Consider the following 20,855-nt stretch of genomic DNA (forward strand, 5'->3'; position numbering starts at 1 on the left):
CCAGAGATACGCGGCACCGCCAGGACGGTATTTTTATATTCTCCCTTCATTTGTTATATCGTAATATAGAACTCCCTTGCTTTTATTGTGTCTGGACAGGTTTCGAGAGCACGTCTATGAACTTTAGTATTACATTGAATTCTGTAGTCACAACAACCTGTGATACTGGATTGTTCATAAATACTTGTTTTATGACAGGTAAACCTTCCGAGGCCGGCGCGCCGATTCAGGATCCTGCCTCGGCTCTGGCTCGATTTGCGGCTGCTGACGAGATTTTGGTGCTTGGTGCGCGCGTCAAGGTCGAGGAAACGCGCGCCAAAATGCACGCAGCCCAACCCCGCGAGCTAGCCGCGTTGCATGCTAAAGCACCCCATCATGGGGCCCATGTGGAGGATGCCCGTATTGGTTGGCCAGCAGCGGTGCATGGCAAACAAGCAGGGTGGCGGACTTTGCCTCGCTACGAACGCCCCCGCAGAGTCGGCGCGGGGATTGCAAGGTGCAATATCTCGGTCAACGAGGACCGCACACCTCCGGTGCATGTATCGACACTCGCCGCCGCTGATTGGGAACACGTTGCAGGCGCATCGACACGACCGACGCAAGCGCTCTGGACCGAGGTTGAGCTGCGACCATGCTGCATGCTGGCAGGAGCAGATCTTACAAACAGACTCATTAATCTGCAGGCAAGCACAGCCGCACGCTGGGCAGGAGAGCAAAGATGCCTGTCACAAATTGGCTGCCCGATGCTTGCTTGTCGGACAAGTGGCGCAAGGAGAGGAATCGACAGCGGCATGCACAGCGCCGCCATATAGACGCGCGGGGCCGAGGCTCCTCCGCATAGAACCGAGGCGGCAGATGTCGCTCGCCACCTTGTGTGATTGCCGCCAAGACAGCCTCCATTCATTGGTCGGGGCCAGTGACGTACTTGAGCGCCACGGCGAGTGTCGGCAGCATGGGTGGACTCAGCACGATAAACGTGGGCCAGAGCGGCGCGTGTCAAGAACGAAGTGACGCGAAGCAGACAGGCTAAGCTGCTTCGTGCTTGGCCGCTTGACTTGCATAGCGTGGGCAGCGAGCCGATTTGCAGTCCCACGCGCGCTGCAGTGTCGACTCGAGCCTCAATGATGCAGTCGCCGAAGTCGAAGCGGTCGAGAATCCAAGCGCAACGGGGAGGCTCGGTCTCGTTCGAGCGCGGGGGTCCTGTGTGTGGCGGACAATGAGCGACAGCTTCATGGGCGTCACAAGCAACACACGTTTCAGGTCAAGAAATGTTTCACATAGAAGCAATTCTTCAATACGGCGTATTTTATTTGGGGGAAATTAAAAAAACTGCGATAATTTTCATGCTATCAAGAATATATTTTAAAGTTATAGCAACCAATCAAATACCTCCAACTTTCTCAAAGATTCAAGCTTGGACATATTTGGTTTAGGCGTAACAACACAATGGCATATTCAATGGACAGCAACGACAGCAGTAGCTCTGACGACGAGGAGCTCGCGCTTCTAGTCCTTCTTAGGCGCAGGGGTAGCCAATGCCAATCTGACCGGTTTAATTTCGAGCAGCCCGCATCTGCTGGCTTTTGGAAGTCGGAGTTTCGTTTCGAGAAGAACGACATTATTGCTTTGGTCACACATTTGCAGCTACCGGGCCCTTTTCCTACACTGCAGCGCTGTCAAGTCTCCGCCTTGGAAGTTCTGTGCATTTTTCTCCGTAGGATGGCATATCCAGCCCGTCTCGAAGACCTAGAAGATCTATCTCCCCATGCTCCTACCGCTATCTTCTCGATCTCAAACGCCATGCTCAACTTTCTCTACCAGTCGTTCTCGCATCTCTTGCCGTTCGACACTCACCGCCGCAAGAACGCTGTGCCGCTGGTCTATGATAGCGCTATCTACGACAAGGGAGTTCAGCTAAGTAATTGCGTTGGCGTTATTGATGGTACGGTACGTGGAATATGCCGCCCAAAGGAAGAAAAAACAGCAGTACGTGTACAATGGCCAGTGTGAGGCATTTGATATGCTGCCAACACTCTACCTTTGCTGTAGTTGCCTTAGAGGGAACACGCAGTTAAGTATCAATCGATCTTTGCCCCCGATGGCATTATCATTCATCTCAGCGGACCCTTTTTGAGTACTCGTCACAAAGCACTTATCCTGCAGAATAACCGCCTACTCGAAAATTTTCTCCACTCTTACCATTGACAGCAAGAACTACGTCTTTTAAGGATGCCCAACTTACGGGCAACAAGACCACGTTGTTGCACCCTTTAAAGGTGCATCGCTGAGCAACGCCGAGCAAGAACTCAACACGCGAATGAACAAGGTTCATGTTAGTGTGGAGTGCGGCTTCGTCAAAGTGACACTCTACTGGACGTTCGTAGATTTCTCCCAGAACCAAAAGCTTCTTATGCCGAGGTTGGGGAAAATATATGTTATGGACGCACTACTAATGAACGTGGACACGTGCCTATATGGCAGTCAAACCTCGAAGGTTTTGTGGCTTGCACTTTCTAGTGTACAGATTATTGACATAGCTCGCCACCTGATGCGTGAATGAAGCTTTCGATTCTTTTACTCCTTGTGTGAGTGATTGTCTTCATGAGCTTTGCCATCATGGTGATGAATCTTTCGTTACGCTCGCGATCGAACTCCAGCTGTTGCTCACCAAGAGCAAGTCGGCGTGCTTGTAGGTCTAGCTGTTGCTTCTTTTCTTCAGATCGGCTGCTCCGCACAACTGCCTTCGTTTCGAGATAGTGATCAATCGGCTCCGTGCTTGTTCGTTTTGAGCGTATTGGTGCTGGTGTTGAAGGTGTCTCACTGGCCGAGTCAATCGAACGGGAGCGACGCAGCCTCGTTTTCGCATCTCAAACTACTTCTGCTGACGCGGCTTCGAGCCACTCCGCTTCTCGCTTTCCTTTCCAGTTTTGTCTGATTTCCCCTGCATATGTGCATTATACTTTACAATGGCAAGTTAGTACTATGAGCATATCCGCACAAAGCATTACAGTATGGAAAAGGTTGGTAGGCGAACCGCCAGACGAGCGACGCTGGTATAGCGGTTGAAGAGTTGTACGATGATCAAGCCAACGGGCGGGCGGCTGTCCCGAACGAAGTGAGGTCTTAGTGGAAAGATCGCCCACGTAGGACACGCAGGGGGTGGAGACCGACGAGATACAGAGAATGGCAGAATCTAATGTATCAGAGGAAGCAAGTCCCCAACAACCAGGTGACCGAAGTAGTTGAAGGGGCGACGCCGGGAGCCGGCCAAGTCAACAGAGTGAAAAGCATTGACTGGGGACGGCAGAAGACCGATGGGTCAGCTGCCGAGTCGATACGAGTTGGCGAAGCGAGTGCTGCACACTCGGAAACGGAAGGAAAGGCGACTGGTATGTCGACAAGTTTGCTGTACGCTGCGGTGTTATGATAGGCGTTAGTGGGCATACACACAAGTGGTTAAGGGAGCGTTGCCGGAAGTGCCTGTGTAGGTAGCGATAGTTTTGCTTGCGACCAGTAGTTGTTGCACGACAACGACGAATACAAATAAGTGAGGAGCTTAGACAAGTGATCTACCGGCGCGGGGGACAACGGTTGGTTTTCTGAAGCCATTGCAGATTCAGCTGACCACGTGGACAAAGCGCTGAGTATACGGACCAGCCCAGCGTGTAGGGTAATTGATAACACGTTACAGGCACACACTTACCAGTGATGCAATGTCTGTCAGTAGCTGCTCTCATTCGGTGAAGTCTTCTGTCGTAGCTTAGGCACGAATTGGCTCCATCACATTGCGGGGGAAGGCATCTAGCAAGGCAACCAACCAGCGGTAGTATACCTTTCCGTCATCTGAGCACGTCGATAAGACAATTATTCCTGTAACACGAATGATTGCAAAACTTTACTGAACTAATAGCATCTGTGTGGGACTCGAAATTTTCATTTCCCATGAGGTTGTGATGTACGCATTGACCCTAGAAACAAACATCGACAAAAACAATTAGCACAGTCACAAACGCAGTGCTTTGAGTACCATTGGGTAACTCTAACTACATCATTGTAGCAAGATGCACCCCACAACCACCAACACTACTTACATGTCCACACACATCGTTGGTCATGAACGAGTTTTTGTACCGCGGTTCGTTTGTGTTGTGCGTTGCGTCAACAAGTAAAACCAAGGGAAAGGCTTGAACCAATAGTGTATTTGACGCGTCTGTAGCGTAACGGTCTGCGTCGTCTTAGCGTCATCAACGAGCACTGTCACGCGATTATCTCGGCACATACAAGCTGTCGCAGAACCACTTCCTGACGCCTTTCCGTAGTGGCCCCTCCTCCTCGTTTCTCTCTCATCTTAGCAGCCATGTTGTGCACATCGCGCAGCAAAACATTCTTGCCTGTATATTATACAAAACGTTCCGCTTTCACTATCGGTTGGGAGTCACAACCCGCTCGTTTTTTTTCTTCGTTGAACGGAGTCAGTGACCCGCACCTCTGTATGAGATCATTTTTGCTGACAGTCCAGATCCAGTTTTCCATCGATATGAGTGTACCGCTCGAATGCGCTGATCTCCAATGTCTGAAGCGCTTTATCGCGAGGCGATCGACTCCGGTAATGTAGAGAGCTGTTGCTCTACCGCTGCCCATCGATTGGGTGCAGGATCCTCGCCGGCCGCTTTCGCAGCTGGTTTGATCGCCTTTGTCGTGTCTGAAGGCGTGATATGTTCATGTTGATCTACACTGCAGGTTGGTGTGTTGCCAACCATTCCATTGTGCTTTTGGTGTTCAGTCAGAAGCCAGGCGACCCGTGCAGGGCACATCCATCAGATGCCTGACCGCCCTAGAATTATCGGTTCTCAATTGCCGCTCTGGTCCATCTTACAGCCTTTAAACTTGATTTGAACAGAAGCCACATCATATTTCTGACTTACTGGTCTTCCATTTTGAGTTCGGCATGTCATGTCGGAACGTCATAAAATGTATAATTTCACCCGTCCTCTGTCTTCAAGGTACTCGTTTCACCGCAACATCAAAACGTAGTCCAAGAGAGCCCCCCCCCCCCCCCCCCCACACACACACACACAAGACGCAATCGTGGGTGTTGTTGGTATTACAGTTTCGGCGTTGGAGTTGAAGAATGCGTGATATGGTAGGTTCTTTTTTGCGTGGGAGGCCGTTGCATTGCATGTTGGTGCATAGCGTGCAGCCCGACTGAGACCCCTCGACATTGGTGATGATACCATGACATTTGGCTGAGCTTGGCCATAATGGTTGTGGCAGCATTTCCGCTTTGGTCATTGCGATGTAACCATCGCCATACGGCGAAAAGAACCAATCGCAGGGAGTCGTTGTTGCTGTCGCCGAGTAGCCATGGCGAGAGCCCTTGCTTGTTGCACCAGCTGGCCCATTCATTGCATGCTTCCTGGTATTTCCTGTGACTATCGACTACGAGTGAATTTGATTGCAGGTCAGCTAAAACGTTGTGTAGATATGCCGTATTTGGTCTGGAATTTCGTTTTGTGTCCATGAGCAAGTGATGTTAGTTCATCTGTTGTTGTAGGGTGCTGTCCACGCGCGTGATCCGACATTAACAAGGAGCTTGCAGGCTCCAGGATGGTGACCGACGGATATACAAAAACCGAGTGTGACTTCAGCAAAATCGATCGAACGAATGAGTTCTTGCGCGAACGAATTACTGTTGTATATATTGTTGATTCATACTGCGGTACTTGTGTGGTCCGTCCACGCCCTAACGTGAATGAACGATCCACCATTCCCCTTCGAGTAAGATCCCCAAATCCATGTTGCTAGGTTACCCAGAATTGCTCCCAATCATTGATGTTGAACCCGTTTAGCCGAGCGTTGTGTTCAATCTATTTTTCTCCCCCTCGTCGTATTTCAGCATAACACAGCAAGCAGGATACAGTACTGCGAGGCGCATATTTCTCGAGTTCGTATACAAACGGATATCGATACTGAGTTTGCGCGAAATATCGACATTGGCAGCGACCACCAGCGGCCCTGCGTACAAATCGCGTCGCACCTCTCGAGATGTTGTTGCAACAGCTTGTCAATTGGGATGCTTCCCCATCGCGAATCTGTGTTCGATGCAAACTGAAGCCGCTGGAAAAAGGCTTTACTCTTCAAAGACACATTGCTACCTGTCGAAGGTTACCAATCAGGCACTGCAGGTTATGGTTTGAGATTTTTGGCTTTCTGGCTGAACGCTTCACTCGGCCTTGAGCTTTTGCGAGTTTTGCAGTCGGTATTGATACAGTCCGCAAGTTTTCTACCATTGTGGCAGGGCTCTAGCGCCCCAGGAGACATGATATCGCGCCTCCAAATGCTCCATAAAAGCAGATGAAATCGTCCAACCGAATGGGGCTGCCATATCGATTATTAAAACCCCGAGCTGCTTGACCTTGGCTCCCATCCACTAAATATTCGGGGAAATCATCATCAAGTATCGAAAGGCGCGTTTTACGTCACCTTTGAGAATGAAGATAATGACGGTCGAGTTCTGTTCATGACATTCTTCGATCCGTCTGGCAATGACCGCTACATGGTGATAGCGCATCTCTAGAAATCAGCATTTGTCCGAAGCATCGTGTATTGAATTTCTACTCAGAAAGGATAGGACGTGGATCAGTCTGGTCTCGAGTTGGGGGGGGGGGGTAGCTTTTCGTACTGCTCCCATCGGACTGATCTGGCTGTTATTCAATTTCTTCACCGCGCGGCCGTCCAGCACCAAATATTGACCTCCATCTTGGCCTTCGAGAATGCTTTTGACGATCGTATTGAGGTGACGGCCGGCTGGTTTGTGATTCGAGGGGACACGTTGCTGATTTGGAAGCTCAGGGATACATTCTTGTGAGGCGAGGCGGGTGAACGCCTTTGTCGTCCAGGGTGTATAGCGCACGCGCGCCAGAAGACTCGGCCGATCAGGAAGCTTAAACTTCGCCTTTCGGAAAGCCCAACGGGGTCAGACTACCTCCAAAAGTACGGGACCTCCGGAAGTAGCTTGGCGTGTGACCTTGTGTAATCCCTATAGGTGTCGTTTGTCTTCGGAAGACCGGACTCCACCTGATGAGTTGTTCCTACACAATCAAAATGAATACAAGAATACAGAGTGCGTACGTTCACTTCTCGACGCAATTAGTACAGCTGGGGTTAGACCACTAGCAAAGCCTTCCCAGATGACCAAATAATACAGAGAGTTATACACATTATACAGCTGCTACTTATTCTTTTGGACCCTTGAGCAGTGGGTCCGTACACCAGTCTATTCGTGTTTCACCTGGAAGACTGGTCACTTCCAGATGCACCCTTGTTGCGCACCACTTCCAGTAAGGAGGATTTATAACTCCTTCCGGAAGATAACTTTCAGATATATCCAAAAGGAAAACTACTTCCAGATCACTCAATTTGCAGTCCTATCACACAGCAGTCTATTCGATCAAATTCCGGGGGGTGACTCCTGAAACGGCAATTACTATGAAATGGGGGGTCTAGAGGACACACTCCCAACTGAAATATGAAATAGGACGGATCACGTACAAATGCGCGTCACTCGGTCACCGCCTAATTTTGTCTTGAGCCTTTCGGAGAGTTCCACGGCGGTCTTCGCGATCACGACGCGTCCAAACGCAGGCTGGGTAAACCCGGGTCCCCGGAAAACACGGCGGCTTGTCCGGCGTTATTCCAGCGTGCTTCCAGGCCAACTGATAAGGGTCCTGGAAAACACTTGCGCCCTTGGTGGCAAAACGAACTCCTGTTATTTTTAGTCTCTGCTAGAAGTCTTCTGTCAAGGTCTCTGCTGGAAGTCTTCCACGTGCACATTTGTCTTGGTTTCACTATAGGGTTCTTTGGCGTAATCAGCATCCGGGAGGCTGACACATCCTGGTCGCAAGCCGGATCTTCGTGCATAACATATCCGGCTGGTCGTCTTGGTCGGTCGCTAATATCTTGGGCTTTGTATACTGGAAAATTGGAAAGGTCTTGGTGGGTACAAATCAGGAGCGTCTGGTCGGCCTCCGCACCCGGAACATCTGGGTCATCTGCGAGTCGCATCAGAAAGGAACTTTCGGAAGGCACACATGACTTCCGGAAGTAACTCGACATTGGGAGGACTTCTGGAAGTCACTTGGTCTCAGTATGCTGTGGGAACTTGTACTAGTTCTCCGTTCGTCCTTGTTCTTCCCTGTCGCGTGCACTTCTGGACCAATCATCACTGCGAGTATTTCCATGGGAAATGGGAAACGACGCTCGGACATTTTACGTCCAGTCGCCACGTGTCACTTGATTGAATCCAATCTACGTAGCATCACAAATTATTTTGCAGTACTTGTATCCTGCAAACAATTGCCAAAGTCGTTGTGGCAACAGCGCTATATTGGGACGTGGGGGGGGGGCTCTATTACTTGCTGTAGCGTGAAGACATGCATGATAATCAGATTAGACATGGCATGGCATGCTGTATATTTGCATTGAGCTGAAACGTGATAGCATTGCCATCGTAGCTCGATGGTTTGGCCGTCGGACTTGACAGTGGTATGTCATAAAGCGATAGGATCGCTGCCGTACGATGGTCAAGTATTCTCTCGGCTGTCTGCAATTGCTTCTCCAGTGCGCGATGGACGTAATTAGCAGTGCCTACAGGTCTGTATTGATGATCGTGAAACATCATATGGCTATGGATGGCATGTGACATGGCTCAGGACAGGGCATCTTGTGCCGCTGAGTTTTGATAGCGCTCCAAAGTAGTATTGATTCACAGAACTAAAGTCGGAAATCGTCAGACCGTCAGTGATTCCATCCTTCCAGTTGCAGGACAAAACTACGGCAATCTGGATAGCGATCGGATCACACATATGATTGGAGTACTGCAAGTAACGCTCGTAGCTGAGTGCAGCTGGGCCCAGGAAGTCATAGTGGGGGCTGGTGATATTAGTAAAATCACTCATACCCACTTTGCCTGTTGCTGCCTTCCGAAGTCTGTCAAGATAGCCGGTACTACCAATATGACCGAGTGATAACCCCTTTGATCCAAAGCAGCATATCTGGGTGAAGGTCAAGAGGCAGTGACGAAGTTGTGAGAAACTCAATGAACCCCTCTCCACGTGAACCTCAGAGTTACCACTTGGTGAGCTCGTTCTTGATCTACCGTAGCAATAAGGGTATGTTTGCTGCGCTTGTGAGGTGCAGGCCGCTGATCCACGGCGAGCACGATCAGTTGTCGCTTGCTGGACCAGAGTCTGTGTAGCCGTGAGTTTAGAAATGGTCGAAACAACTGTGGCTTGTGTTCTCGAATGAGCTCGACGAGTTCTAGTTCAGTTGCCGATTCGCTATTGATGGCACCTTCATCGTGCAGCTGAGATGCATTTGGGCGTGTTTGGTGCCTGTTGCTACCGTCGTCGTCGTGGCGGAGCTGCAATTTATGGCTGGCCGACGCCGCGGATGCCTTTTGTTCACAGCTGTGTGACCTCCTTCGGACTCTTCAGCATCTGACATCGATGCTAGGAAGTCGCGTGTAGAAATATATTCTACTTGGGTCGTATTACCGGTGCTCGTAGTGATTCCTCGATCAATCCATGATTGAAAGAAATGGGGTTTGTCTGTCGGCGATCTACCTACATGACTGAGTAAACTGATGACGGGGTGCCAGGCTGCTCATAGTAGATCACAAACGATAGCGCGTGTTGTAGTGAAAAGAGCTGAATGATCCGGACGATGTCTCCCTCCATTCGACCTGATCAGTTCCGGAGTGACTGGCGGGAACTTGTGTAGTCATCTCGCTCAGCCATTCCCTCACTGTTGGCGACACTGTTACCCTCCTCCCAAAACCTTCCAGTTTGCTTGTAACACTCTCGTGCAGTGTCAATACCCGTCTCTTCAGCCAAGTCAGTTTGTTCCAGGCTTGTAATCCCAGTGTCAATGCGAGCATGGGATGAGATTCGACAGCAAATTGACGGCGGGTAACTAAACAATCTCCTTGTGCTGTCCAGATGTTTAGCCGATGACCGGAATAGCGTCGGGCTTCGCCATACCGGTAGCAGTCGTCACCCCCCTTCCACACAGCGACGCGGAGCCATACGTCGAGTTGATGTCCAGTTGCTTCCGACCTGGGAACTACGCGTAGTTTTGCGGCTTGTAATGGCACTTTGATGGGCTCCTTGGGGTGCAACACCTTGGTCGAAACATTGGTTCTATTCACACCGGTTATGATCGCGTAGATTGCACAAATTCTGGGACCGTTTGAGTTTTCCGGGCGTAAAAGCAGGTAGGCGCCAGGATGAAGTGTTGTGAAGGGCATCGTGCGAGGTCGGCGAGTTGAAGGCAAGCTTGTCGCCTAGTAGGAAAAACTACGACTGAGCTGCAGTTGTTACTCTGTCTGCTTCTCTAAGACCTGCACCTTGAGTTCTTCACATTCGATGCACCATCACTCTGCGATAGTGGATTGTCGTTTAGGAGGTCTGGTCACCGCCGTTGACACTTCGCAACCTAGTCGTTGAACGGAAAACCGATTTCTGCCTCCTAAAGCCGACAGAAACCTCCAGTTACATACCACCTGATAACATTTGCACCTTTGGAAAACGCACCCATCTTCTTGCGGAGATATTGCAAGATTATATTTCGTTTTTGACCCGGTAGCCCGGTGCTCGACCACGATGGCGAGCATGTTCGGGTATTCCACACGGCGGTTCAACGCATGATTTTCAATCATGGCTTTGGCCACGTTGTGGTTGTGGCTGACGTCGAAATTGGTCACTCTCACCATAAACTCCTTGGCGCTGTCAGCGTCGTTCCACGCGACTGCCGCCTTGGCGTTTGTCCTGAACCATGTAGAGTTCTCGAAATAGGACTTGCGTATCACCTTCCTATGACTTCTTCGCTTCCGGTCATGCGTGCAGACCAACTTGACCCAGAAGTTGGTGGGCTCTTCTGGAACGAAACGATCCGCATTAACCACAACTACATCGTCCGCCACATCTACATCAATAGTATCCCTACGTTCACGTGTAGGTGTATTGGTCCGAGAAGGTCTTGCGCAGCCTTCTATCTCCACATTTTGTTTCTGTCCGAACGTAGATGTGCGCTGGCGAAAGATCTGGTGGGTGGGCGGACATCTGATACTCTTCGATATAGGCACAAAAACCATTCCTGTCTTCATGCCACTCGACCTCTTCCGGCGGACACGTCCAAGATGAGTCTTCGGACAGCAGTTGCCGCGTAGGCTCGCTGTTGCTCATGAGTGTGCTACAGCCTGATAGATACAATCCAGTATGCGTCAATAAACCTCGGCTTCGCTTAGAGATACAGAGATATGTACGTACAGATCTACCGACACCTGCACGGATGTCCATTGCGAGTCTGACGAAGTGAGCTTCCCAAATGAAAGGCTCAGAGCGGTAGAGCATGCGGGGGTCTCTTTTCAGAATTCCTGAGATTCACCATTTTAAACGGCTGGTATTATATTGGCGTAATGTTCGATATGACTACCGTGAATTACCGCTTAGATACGATCCTACTTGATGACACTAACCAGATCCTTAACAGAGGTTCTCATCACGAGATGTGACAGGGAGGCCAATTTCTCTAGTTGGACTCGCTTAAGGAAATGGTATCTCTTCCAATACTATGGAACTTCACACACATAAAGATTAAGCCACAACAAAACAGATACCGACGTTTGGTTAGATAAGCTGCAGTAGTTTGCACACACTTCGCTCTGGTGTCGATGAGCCACTGCTCATATGTCAAGTTAAAAGGTACGAATTACCATAACAAGGGCTAAATCGCTTTTCGTCTTCCTTGTCACACCTGACGTCTTTGAGCTCTTTGTCGAGTCAGCGGAACTGGTATTGGTAGCTATACAACACCTTGCTGAGGTGCAACCGCTCGTCGGTTAGTGATGTCCTGTAGCAATCTTACGTAGCGCAGAGAAAGATCACCTATAATACCAACAAACCGCTAGACTTGGATGAAGAGCGGTGATTGCAGCATTCAACTCGCGGTTAAAGCGCTCTAGTGGATTGTTAGTTCGACTGACGACGTGCAAGTCCATTACATGTACAGTCCACACATCAACGGGGAAGAGACCCAGCCATGTTCGCCAAAAATAGGACCAAAATAGGTCCCACCGCTCTGTCGAGTATTGAATACCTTCCTCGCAGCAACGGCGATGAATTGCTCTTTCCACAAACAGTATCCCTGCAGGTTTTACTTCGTTAGGTGGTACCACAGTCAGTATATATAGCACGCCAATCTCCATCGCAATCCTAATCTCAGCCTGAGGCAGGCTGAGGGCAATCATTCGCCCCGTATTGCCTGTTTCCAGTGGAAAAAGCACCCAATTACGCGTGCAGACGGGAATTGTTCACCCACAGAATCAATCAGGGCTTGATCAAAGTCCGCAACAACTGGGTCAGGTCGAAGCTGTTGACCGACCGCATCATTTATGAACCTGAGCACCCTGTTGAATGTTGAAAAAGTCCTGTTGGTAGTCAGCATGTAGACCACCAGAACGAATACGCGACTAGCGGCATCGCGCACCATTAACACCACACACTGGTGAAATGACCGAGGAACTGACCGAAACGTTCCATCGACAAACAGCTGAGATCCGGGATAACTTAGCAGCTTCACCAAGCGAGGATGTGCCCATCCCATAATACGTTTCGTCTGACTGTTGTTGTAGCAAATATGACGATACTGAAATAAATTCAGGTCCGCTCCTGCGACTAGTGCAAGAGGTGGGACTTCAACGTTGTTCCTACCAGGACTGCCTTGAAAACCCTCATTTTGAGGATTGGCGTATCCAGGACGAGGTTCTTCGCCTTCAATTTGAGGATCTGGACGATGATCATTTTTAAGTTGATGGCCTCTAGCCTCAATGAAGTGACAGACATCCTCATTTTGATCGTCGGAATCGAAGTTGTCGGAGTTGTCGCCAAATTCCCAGTGGTGAGGTTCGGACTGGAGCTGTAGCTTCCATCGGTAGCTGCGTCACTCATCACCAAAGGTTGGGAGGAAGATACGGTGCATGGGGTGGCGTCGTTGTGGGCCTCAATTGAAATTAAAGAATGGTGCATAAAGATGAACGTGTCTTGAGCGCACTCCACAATCGCGTGTTTAATGTATTCTTGTATTGCGTGTTTAATCTCATAGATCGCATCAAACGCAGCATCATACGCATTATCATTGAGTGCTGCAGTCCAATCACGGTGCTGATTGCAGCATTAATAGAACACTTCAATATCATCTAATATATTGTGGCAGTACCTGACACCATCCCATTGTTTCCCTGAGACCATGTATTTCTTCCTTTTTATCACTCTTTTTATTGAATTTGTCACAGTTGTAGTAATTCTCCGTGAACCAAGGTGAGTAATGTTTAGTTATCATGGTAAGTAAAGCTCACAGACAACTACTACAGATAACCAGCCTTATAGCGCACACAGCCGAAGCTTGACGAATCACTCACACTGCAATGGAGTATGCCATTAAGACACAGACGGCGACGCTTGTGGTATGAGGTCCACAATGCTTAGACCCCCCCAATCACCAATCCAAAGCAAATTAATACCTCAGCTATGTTATTTACGCCGTAGAAACTTTTCACGAAATCGAAGTGAGTCTAGAACTTGATCCTGTATGACTCGATCGATAACGTACATATGCGAGCTAAACACTCTCTATAAGGTAGGTAACTCCATACGCTCAAATATTGTTTGCCATTTCATAGGCGACCAGGAATCACGTGTGCCAAAAGACAAATATACACAAACCCATTTGATTTTGGCAGGTCTCATTCCAGGTTCCCAAATTGGTGACCCAATAGGGGAACCCATGCGAAAGTTGTGCCAACGTTTACGAGGGTCCTGGACCACGCGGACCCAAATAGGACCAGGCCCACCGGTGACCCCAAAACAGGTTTACCCTTCCGTGGAGGCTGCGTAGACTGGGCTCGACTAAAACTCGACTTGCGGGAGGTTTGATTCATCGTGTACACTTTCTCTAAATTGACTAGTGGAAGCGGGAGTGCCTCCATGAATTGGGTAAACATCCTTTCAACCTTGATTCCCTCCGTCAACAACCCGTCATTTTTTATGCGGTGATGCGGCTCCCCCGCACTATCGTCAGGGCTAGTTCGGCACTGCACCACTCCCGGCTTAGAGCTTTCCATAGTGAAGTCAGAAACTACTGAACAGCAACTAATGCCTTGTAGCTCATGAAGATATCCTCGTCCCGGGAAATGCGAACAGTAGTGTAGTTGGACAGCAAATCACCGGTTCAGGAACGGCCTGGACGAGCAGCGGCTGGCGGAGACAGTTACGATTGACTTGACGAGTGACTAGTGGGCGAAGGAACGGTGACGGAAAATGGCGACGAGGGCGAGTCGGTGGCAGCTGCAAGACAGTAGGCTCCGGGTACCGATTGCCCGAGGTTCCGGGTACCTTGAAATTGCTGAATGGCGACGATAGAAGATCGCAAGGAGGGCGACAAGGGACGAATATCGACGGATTAGCATGGACGGCGGCGAGACGACGGCGAGATGAGTGGCGTGCGGCCAGGAGGCCGGGGACAGCACCCGAAATGAGCAACGATAAGAGGAGGGGACAGATCTATAATTAGATCTAGTCTAGAGACTTCGAGGATATGAGGGGCAAGGTCTGCGGCTCGACCCGCAGTCAAGATTTGGTAGTGAAGTGCTAAGTTGAGACTAACACGAGTAGTAAGCGACAGACGAGGTTGTTGGTCTGAAGACGAAGCCAGACCGACGCAAAACACGTAAGGTAAGCTGAGTAGCCAGGGAGAGTACGGGGACGGCTGAGTTAGTAGGCTGAAGAGGACCGCGGAGAAAGACCGTGGGGGCTGCGGCGCCTATTGATGGCGCGAAGGCACCGCGCAGTCTAGTGGTTCGCGCGAGGCGTCGTCCATGTGTCCGTTGCACATTCCATACGGGATTGGTGGAGAGCAAACCGTGGTTTTCCCGAACCGCGGTCACCAAACCGCTTTCTCCTCGACGGTCCTACCCCAAGATACCTCAAGGGTTGTGGGCCAGATTAGGCTGGTGACAACGCTCAGCCTCGCTCCTGGACAGTTACCCAATGTTTCCTAGCGTCTGTAGGCTGAACCTCGTGAATTGACAGTGAAAGTTTGTCGACCAAACTGGGGAGATAACTACAGTAGCATTTGATGCGGCTGCGGTCTTCACAATATTAACGATGTGATCCATAGTCAAAAACCCTGTTGTGAAACCTTCTCGAATTAGACCAGCAACCTTCTGCTGCAAATCGATCTCAATCATAGATTGATACTTATGTCCTCGTCTTCATCGCTGGTGCCCTCCATAATCTCAACTGTGAACTCTGATTCTTCCTCTTCCATAGTAGCCTCTTCTTCGCCACTTCAATTGTCGTCAGCGCTGTCATCAGGTTCGACACTCCCGCCCTCACTACGCTCGTCCTCAGGTTCGCTGCTGTGGCTCTGGAACGGGTTCTCAGCGTCTTGAGCAAGCTGAATATCGTCTTCGCGTGCAGCGGTGGTAGACGTTTCACTTGGGGACAGAGGGACCAATGTTAGACAGTTCGGCATGGGTTGATTAGCTCTAGGATAATCTCGTGGGGGACTTGTTGATGTGCGGCTTGTCGACATGGTGGTGACAGGCAAAGGTGTTTGTTCTGTGAGCGTGCATGCTCGGTTTAGTGTCACCTTGGATATTCAAAATACAAAGGCCGTCGTTTTGTAAACTTAATTTAAGTGCGAAAAACAGCCACTCAACTTTAAAGGCGATTATCTCGGTAACTCTAAAAGGAGAATTAGTACCATTAGTGGATTTCAACAGCCAATCAAATCAATTTGTGTGTCGTTAGTTCCTGCAAAAAAAGAGGAAAGTATGGAGGGGCCTAAATAATTAGTTGTGATTGAAAAAATGGTTGTTTTCTAACGAAGGTTTATTTTATCGGCTAAAACTTACGTTGAGACCCAGCCAGGGGTGACTGGCAGATAGCTGCAGAAAGGTGGGGTACTCACGGTTGGGAAATGAAGGATTGCTTTGATTGGTTCTTGCTGTTTACTTACTTCCAAACGGCGATAACTATTGTGCCACACAAATAACCCTTCAAGTTTCGTACCTAACTGAATATCAAACATATGTGAGTACCTTTTACTCGCTGCAAGTCGAATAACTCCTATTTGAGTTTTTACAAGATCATTCAGATAATATACGAATGAAAAAAAGAGGGAATATTGCCTCCAAGGGATCGCCGAGGTGAAATGTACCCCATTTTGAGGGCTTGAAAATAGAGGGAGATTTTCAGGTGGCCATCGTGCATCGAGTATTTCGAAGCAACCAATAGTTTACAAGACACACGTCTTTCCAATGGTATGCTTAAATCGCGATTCGTACTGGTTCGTGCTTCTTATTTGAGCACCATATTAAATTAAATGTACGGTGGTCGCCCTACTGAAAATCGCTGTTAGTCACTGAAAATCGCTGTTAGTCAGTAACACGTGAACTCTGGATCCGAAACTTTGCGAATGGTGTCGATGATCGCCACGAAGTAGGCATGATACTCGATCTCTAGGTTTGCCAATATTGTCGATTCATCCATAGCAGCCAATTTGAACTGGTCCGCGGCCTCGACGAATGTCATGTCGTCCAGCTTCTCGTAGCTGAGTCCCGTCATCTCCTGAAACTTGCGAATGCGGAAATCCCGGGGTAACTTGCCCACGGTCAAACCTTCAGGGGACATCACTGTGTCGCCGTCGACGACATCCGCGTTCAGCTCTGGATCGGCTGTCATGCTGCGACGGTTCCAGTTGGCCGAGCCGATGGACAAGTACACGTCGTCAATGATCACGAGCTTCGTGTGAATAAGCAGCTTCCGGTCTGCCTTGGTCGTGTAGATCTTGAACTTGTTCGGGTACTTCGATCGCAGCGGGTGGACATTTTGATACAGATACTTGATGTAGCCTCCATTTGTGAACGCGTTTGTCTGCTCTTTCGTGACGACAATAAGGCGTTGGATCCTCGGCATCACCTCCATCAAAGCATCAAGCAGCTCGGGCACGTACACAAAGTACTGGTCTTCAATGTAAATGAAGTTCTTCGCGTTCTTGATGGCCTTAATACGTGCGTGGAACAGCGAGTTCTCGCCTTTGGGCGCGAACTCTTTGTAATGCTTGTACGTACAGCTGAAGGTTCGTGTGATCTGGATACTCTGGTTGCCGAGGCTCGCAGTGGTGTTGCTGCTGCCATAGTCCAGCGAGGGTATGTCCTCGTACGACGGATTTTCAAAGTTAAGCAGCTCGTCATCGAGACCTCGACATGGCAAATAGTCCGAGTTCCAGCGAGCTACGAAGTTGTTCGCGACATCCTTCGCTGCTGGTCCATGTATTCGGAGGTGGCCGTCCACCCAACCTTTATTGATGTATGTGATGTTTCCTGCGTCGCGAATGGCGGTGTTGTTATGGTACATGGTATCCCATCGATCAATGGCGAGGTCGATGCCGCCCACGTATGCCACAGGCTGGTAGTGTCTACCCGCGGAGGTGTTCGCCGCGATGACCAGCGTCTTCTGGTGGTGGGACGCTATAAGGTTGATGCGGTCGTCAAAAATGTACAGCGCTCGGGCTCCGTTGATGGGGGACGGCGGGATACTGTTGATAGCGTTCCGAGCCTTGTAATTGTAGGGCATGTAGCCCCCGGCAATGCTCGCCCAGCCCAGGATGTCTACGTTTCCACCTCGCTCCACAACGCCAGCGAACACTTCCTTGAATCCTGTTTTGGCTCCTGTGGGGTCAACGTCAGGCTTGAGAGGGACGAGGGCGGACAGCCACGTAGCAAGCATGACGCGGTCGCCTTCCTTGGTTGTGCTGAGGTCATCGTAGACTGCGTTGTAGAACTCGTTCGTCGCCGTGTAGGATGTCACCGCGTTGCCAGTCGTGTAAACCGACAAATCTGTCCGCGGTACGCCACCTCTAGATCTGGTGATTTCCTGCTCGGTGAGGAACCATTTCTCGGCATCCAGGATAGGCTGCTGTGGTGTGATGTCTGATCCGTCGGAGAGGTCATCGTCGTCACTTCCGCTCTCACTCTGGCTTACTGGTACTGTGCTGCTTTCTTGAGAACCGGGGTCGTCATTGTCGTCGTTAAACAAATTCGAGAACGATAAAGCCGCCGACGGAGTCGGCGCTACTGCCAAGACGCCGGCGGAGGCGAAGAGAAGCATCGCCCTTCTGCGGTAGCTAAACATCTTGCGTTTACCAAACTGGGAGAGTTAAGAGTCTCTCAATGGTAGAACACGTTGTGGCCGCCGAGATCCAGTACTGTACATTGATTCGGTCCATCACTCGCCCGCAGGATAGACATCGGGATGTGTTTTTCAAATGAAGCAAACCTTAACTGCTATTATACATGTACTTAGCAAATCGCTGCTGGCTCACTATTATTACATTATTATTATACATATGTATTATAATGCATCAGGAGCGATTTGCAAGTACGGCTTATTGGATATTTTGCGTTGTGGTCAGCCAAGCGTACCTCGGTTTCGCAACGGTGGGGCGCGTTATTGTGCTCACAGGTACATGGCCTCGCTCGACTCGAGCTCCGTCGAGCTCCGCAGGGTGACAAACCACTTGTGCGTGTGCATGATCGACTGCACCCGGTTGATGCCGTGGTTCGTGGACTGGTAGGCGAAGATGGTGCCCACGAGAGGGACCCCCACGGTGGCCAAGCTGCGGTACGGATGATCGTACACGAAGTTGGCTGCTCATTTGTGCAAGGGCATCTACGGTCGAGCCGCCGTGGTGGGCCTACTGCTGGGCTCCACGACTACATGGCCAAGCGTGGCCACTTTGAGGAGAACGATGAAGACGCGCCCGAGATCCAGGAGCTCAAAGTCTAAAGCCTTGTCGAACTCCCACTCGAACGGTATCTCGAGAGACCTGCTACAGTCTGGTGAGCGCGGTCTAGCAGAACGGAAGTATTGATGCTAGACCACGTTCACCAGGCTGTAGCAAGTACACGGAAGTAAAGTTGTGTACTATGTAGTACATATCCCCATAGTGTCGGTTTGGGGCGATTTCCATAGACTTCCCATTTAGATTCAAAAGGGTACGGTTTTCAGAATGCCCCCATTGGCAGCACCCTGGCGATTTGAACCTTCCACTGCTGCGAAGGCAATCTCAAAGCACTGGAATCACGTGCCCATGTTTATCTCGATTTTCTCTAATGAAAGGTGGCTTATCGAACATGTTAAATAACACGGCGGGAGGAGCACAAGCGCGTGCCTCGTGTACTAGGGCGAGACTGGGAAGTGCTGATAAAGACGTTTGTACAAAAACTAGGTTTTCTTATCGCTTTGTGATTTATTATATTTGATGTTACTAAAATTTGAAATAGTATATTTGGTGAAGTTGTGTTTATAACTCCCCAAAAAGGTCTGTATTATTACTAAATATGGGTCACGCAATACTAATTTATTATAGCATATCCCAAAAAAGAACGCCTCGTCCATTTTATGCCGAAATAGTTGGTCCTATTTACTAAAAATTTATGGATGGCAGTCACGACAACAAATTGTTGAGGAAACGCCTCACTCATCAAGATTCTCGCAGCATCTGGCTTTGCATCTGAAGTCGAACAGGATTTGGTGGATCCTCAGTTCCATATGTACTCTGGATTCAACGCAACCGGGTGTTTTTAAAACATTCGGTGTAACCGAATTTCAGAAACGCTTGAGCCCTGCCGCGCGTTGGCAACACGCGAACGAAGGAGACCACACACCATAATTCAGGGCACACGATTACTCAAATGCCTACGACTTCTGTCGAGGCAGTCAAAAGAGGCACCACCGTCGGTCATGAGTCACGTACAGCCACCGGATCGCGTACCGGCGTTGCTGTCCTGACTTCGAAATTCTAGACATCTTGTACTATAAAGTACGCCGTAAAGTTAAATAGATAAGTCTGACCTCTCTCTCTCTCACTCTCTGCATCGCCAATTTCAGGATAAGTTAAGCTATCAAGAATCTGATCGGACGCTAGCGTAAGGCTTATGGTAAGGTGGGTGGTCTGACCAAAACGTTGAATACATGTATTCATTGACTGCAGTTGCAGTATCTGTACATGTAATTGAGCAAGCGGCTGTCCTGACCAATGTTTCGCGAGCATTGATGACCAACATAAAAACCACGGATTTCCATTCCATAAGGTGTCGTCCAACCGAGAGTATTACTAGTATAATTCAACTCTCTACATGTATCAATAACAGAAGCTGGGTTATTACAGTTAGGGGATCAGACTGTCTATTGAGCTACTTTTCACTACTTCAGATGTCTGTGCGGAAACGCCTTGGTCTTCTACCATGACTGGATCATTCTCCTCCTCGCTGTCTCATTCTGCTGTCTCGATACTTTGGGCTTCACGGAGGCCACTCCTCGAAGGGCACGTGGGTCCGTTGACCAAGTCCGGGACTAAATTAGTGCACACACTTGACCGGATGACTAGGCTGTTCACGCATTCGGAGCAGTCCGCTTGCAGGGGACGCTGCGTTGGTACGAGTGTTCGTATTTTTGGCCTGGAGTGTATCGTACGGTACCGGTAAATGGTTGCTGCATTTGAACTCATAGGTGAAAATACGAAATACCAATAGGCCTCATAGAAGACGAGGTGATCTAATAGCGGCGAGGCTGAAAAGCCAGAGCAACCCAAGTAGCGAAGTAAATGAAGTCGAGACCTTGGCTCGATTCGGCTAGCAAAACTCCACCCATTCCCTGCAATAATTATACAATAGACATTGCCCCTAATATTTTCCCCGAAAATATAATCGAAACCACCAAACGTTCGTTGAT

At 49.5% G+C, this 20,855-nt stretch overlaps 1 protein-coding gene across 1 annotated transcript; it reads right to left on the reverse strand.

Annotated features, from left to right (window-relative positions):
- Window positions 1-16,499: 16,499 nt before the first annotated feature.
- Window positions 16,500-18,230, reverse strand: KRP23_1343 (Phospholipase D A; the record flags this gene model as incomplete). The annotated part of the gene is made up of 1 exon (XM_067884033.1): window positions 16,500-18,230. The coding sequence occupies one exon, from the start codon at window positions 18,228-18,230 to the stop codon at window positions 16,500-16,502; it is 1,731 nt and encodes a 576-aa protein (XP_067751916.1).
- Window positions 18,231-20,855: the final 2,625 nt, after the last annotated feature.

The sequence above is a fragment of the Phytophthora ramorum genome (genome assembly GCF_020800215.1).
Source record: "Phytophthora ramorum isolate Pr-102 chromosome Unknown Phyram_PR-102_s0001, whole genome shotgun sequence".
Lineage (NCBI taxonomy): Eukaryota > Oomycota > Peronosporomycetes > Peronosporales > Peronosporaceae > Phytophthora > Phytophthora ramorum.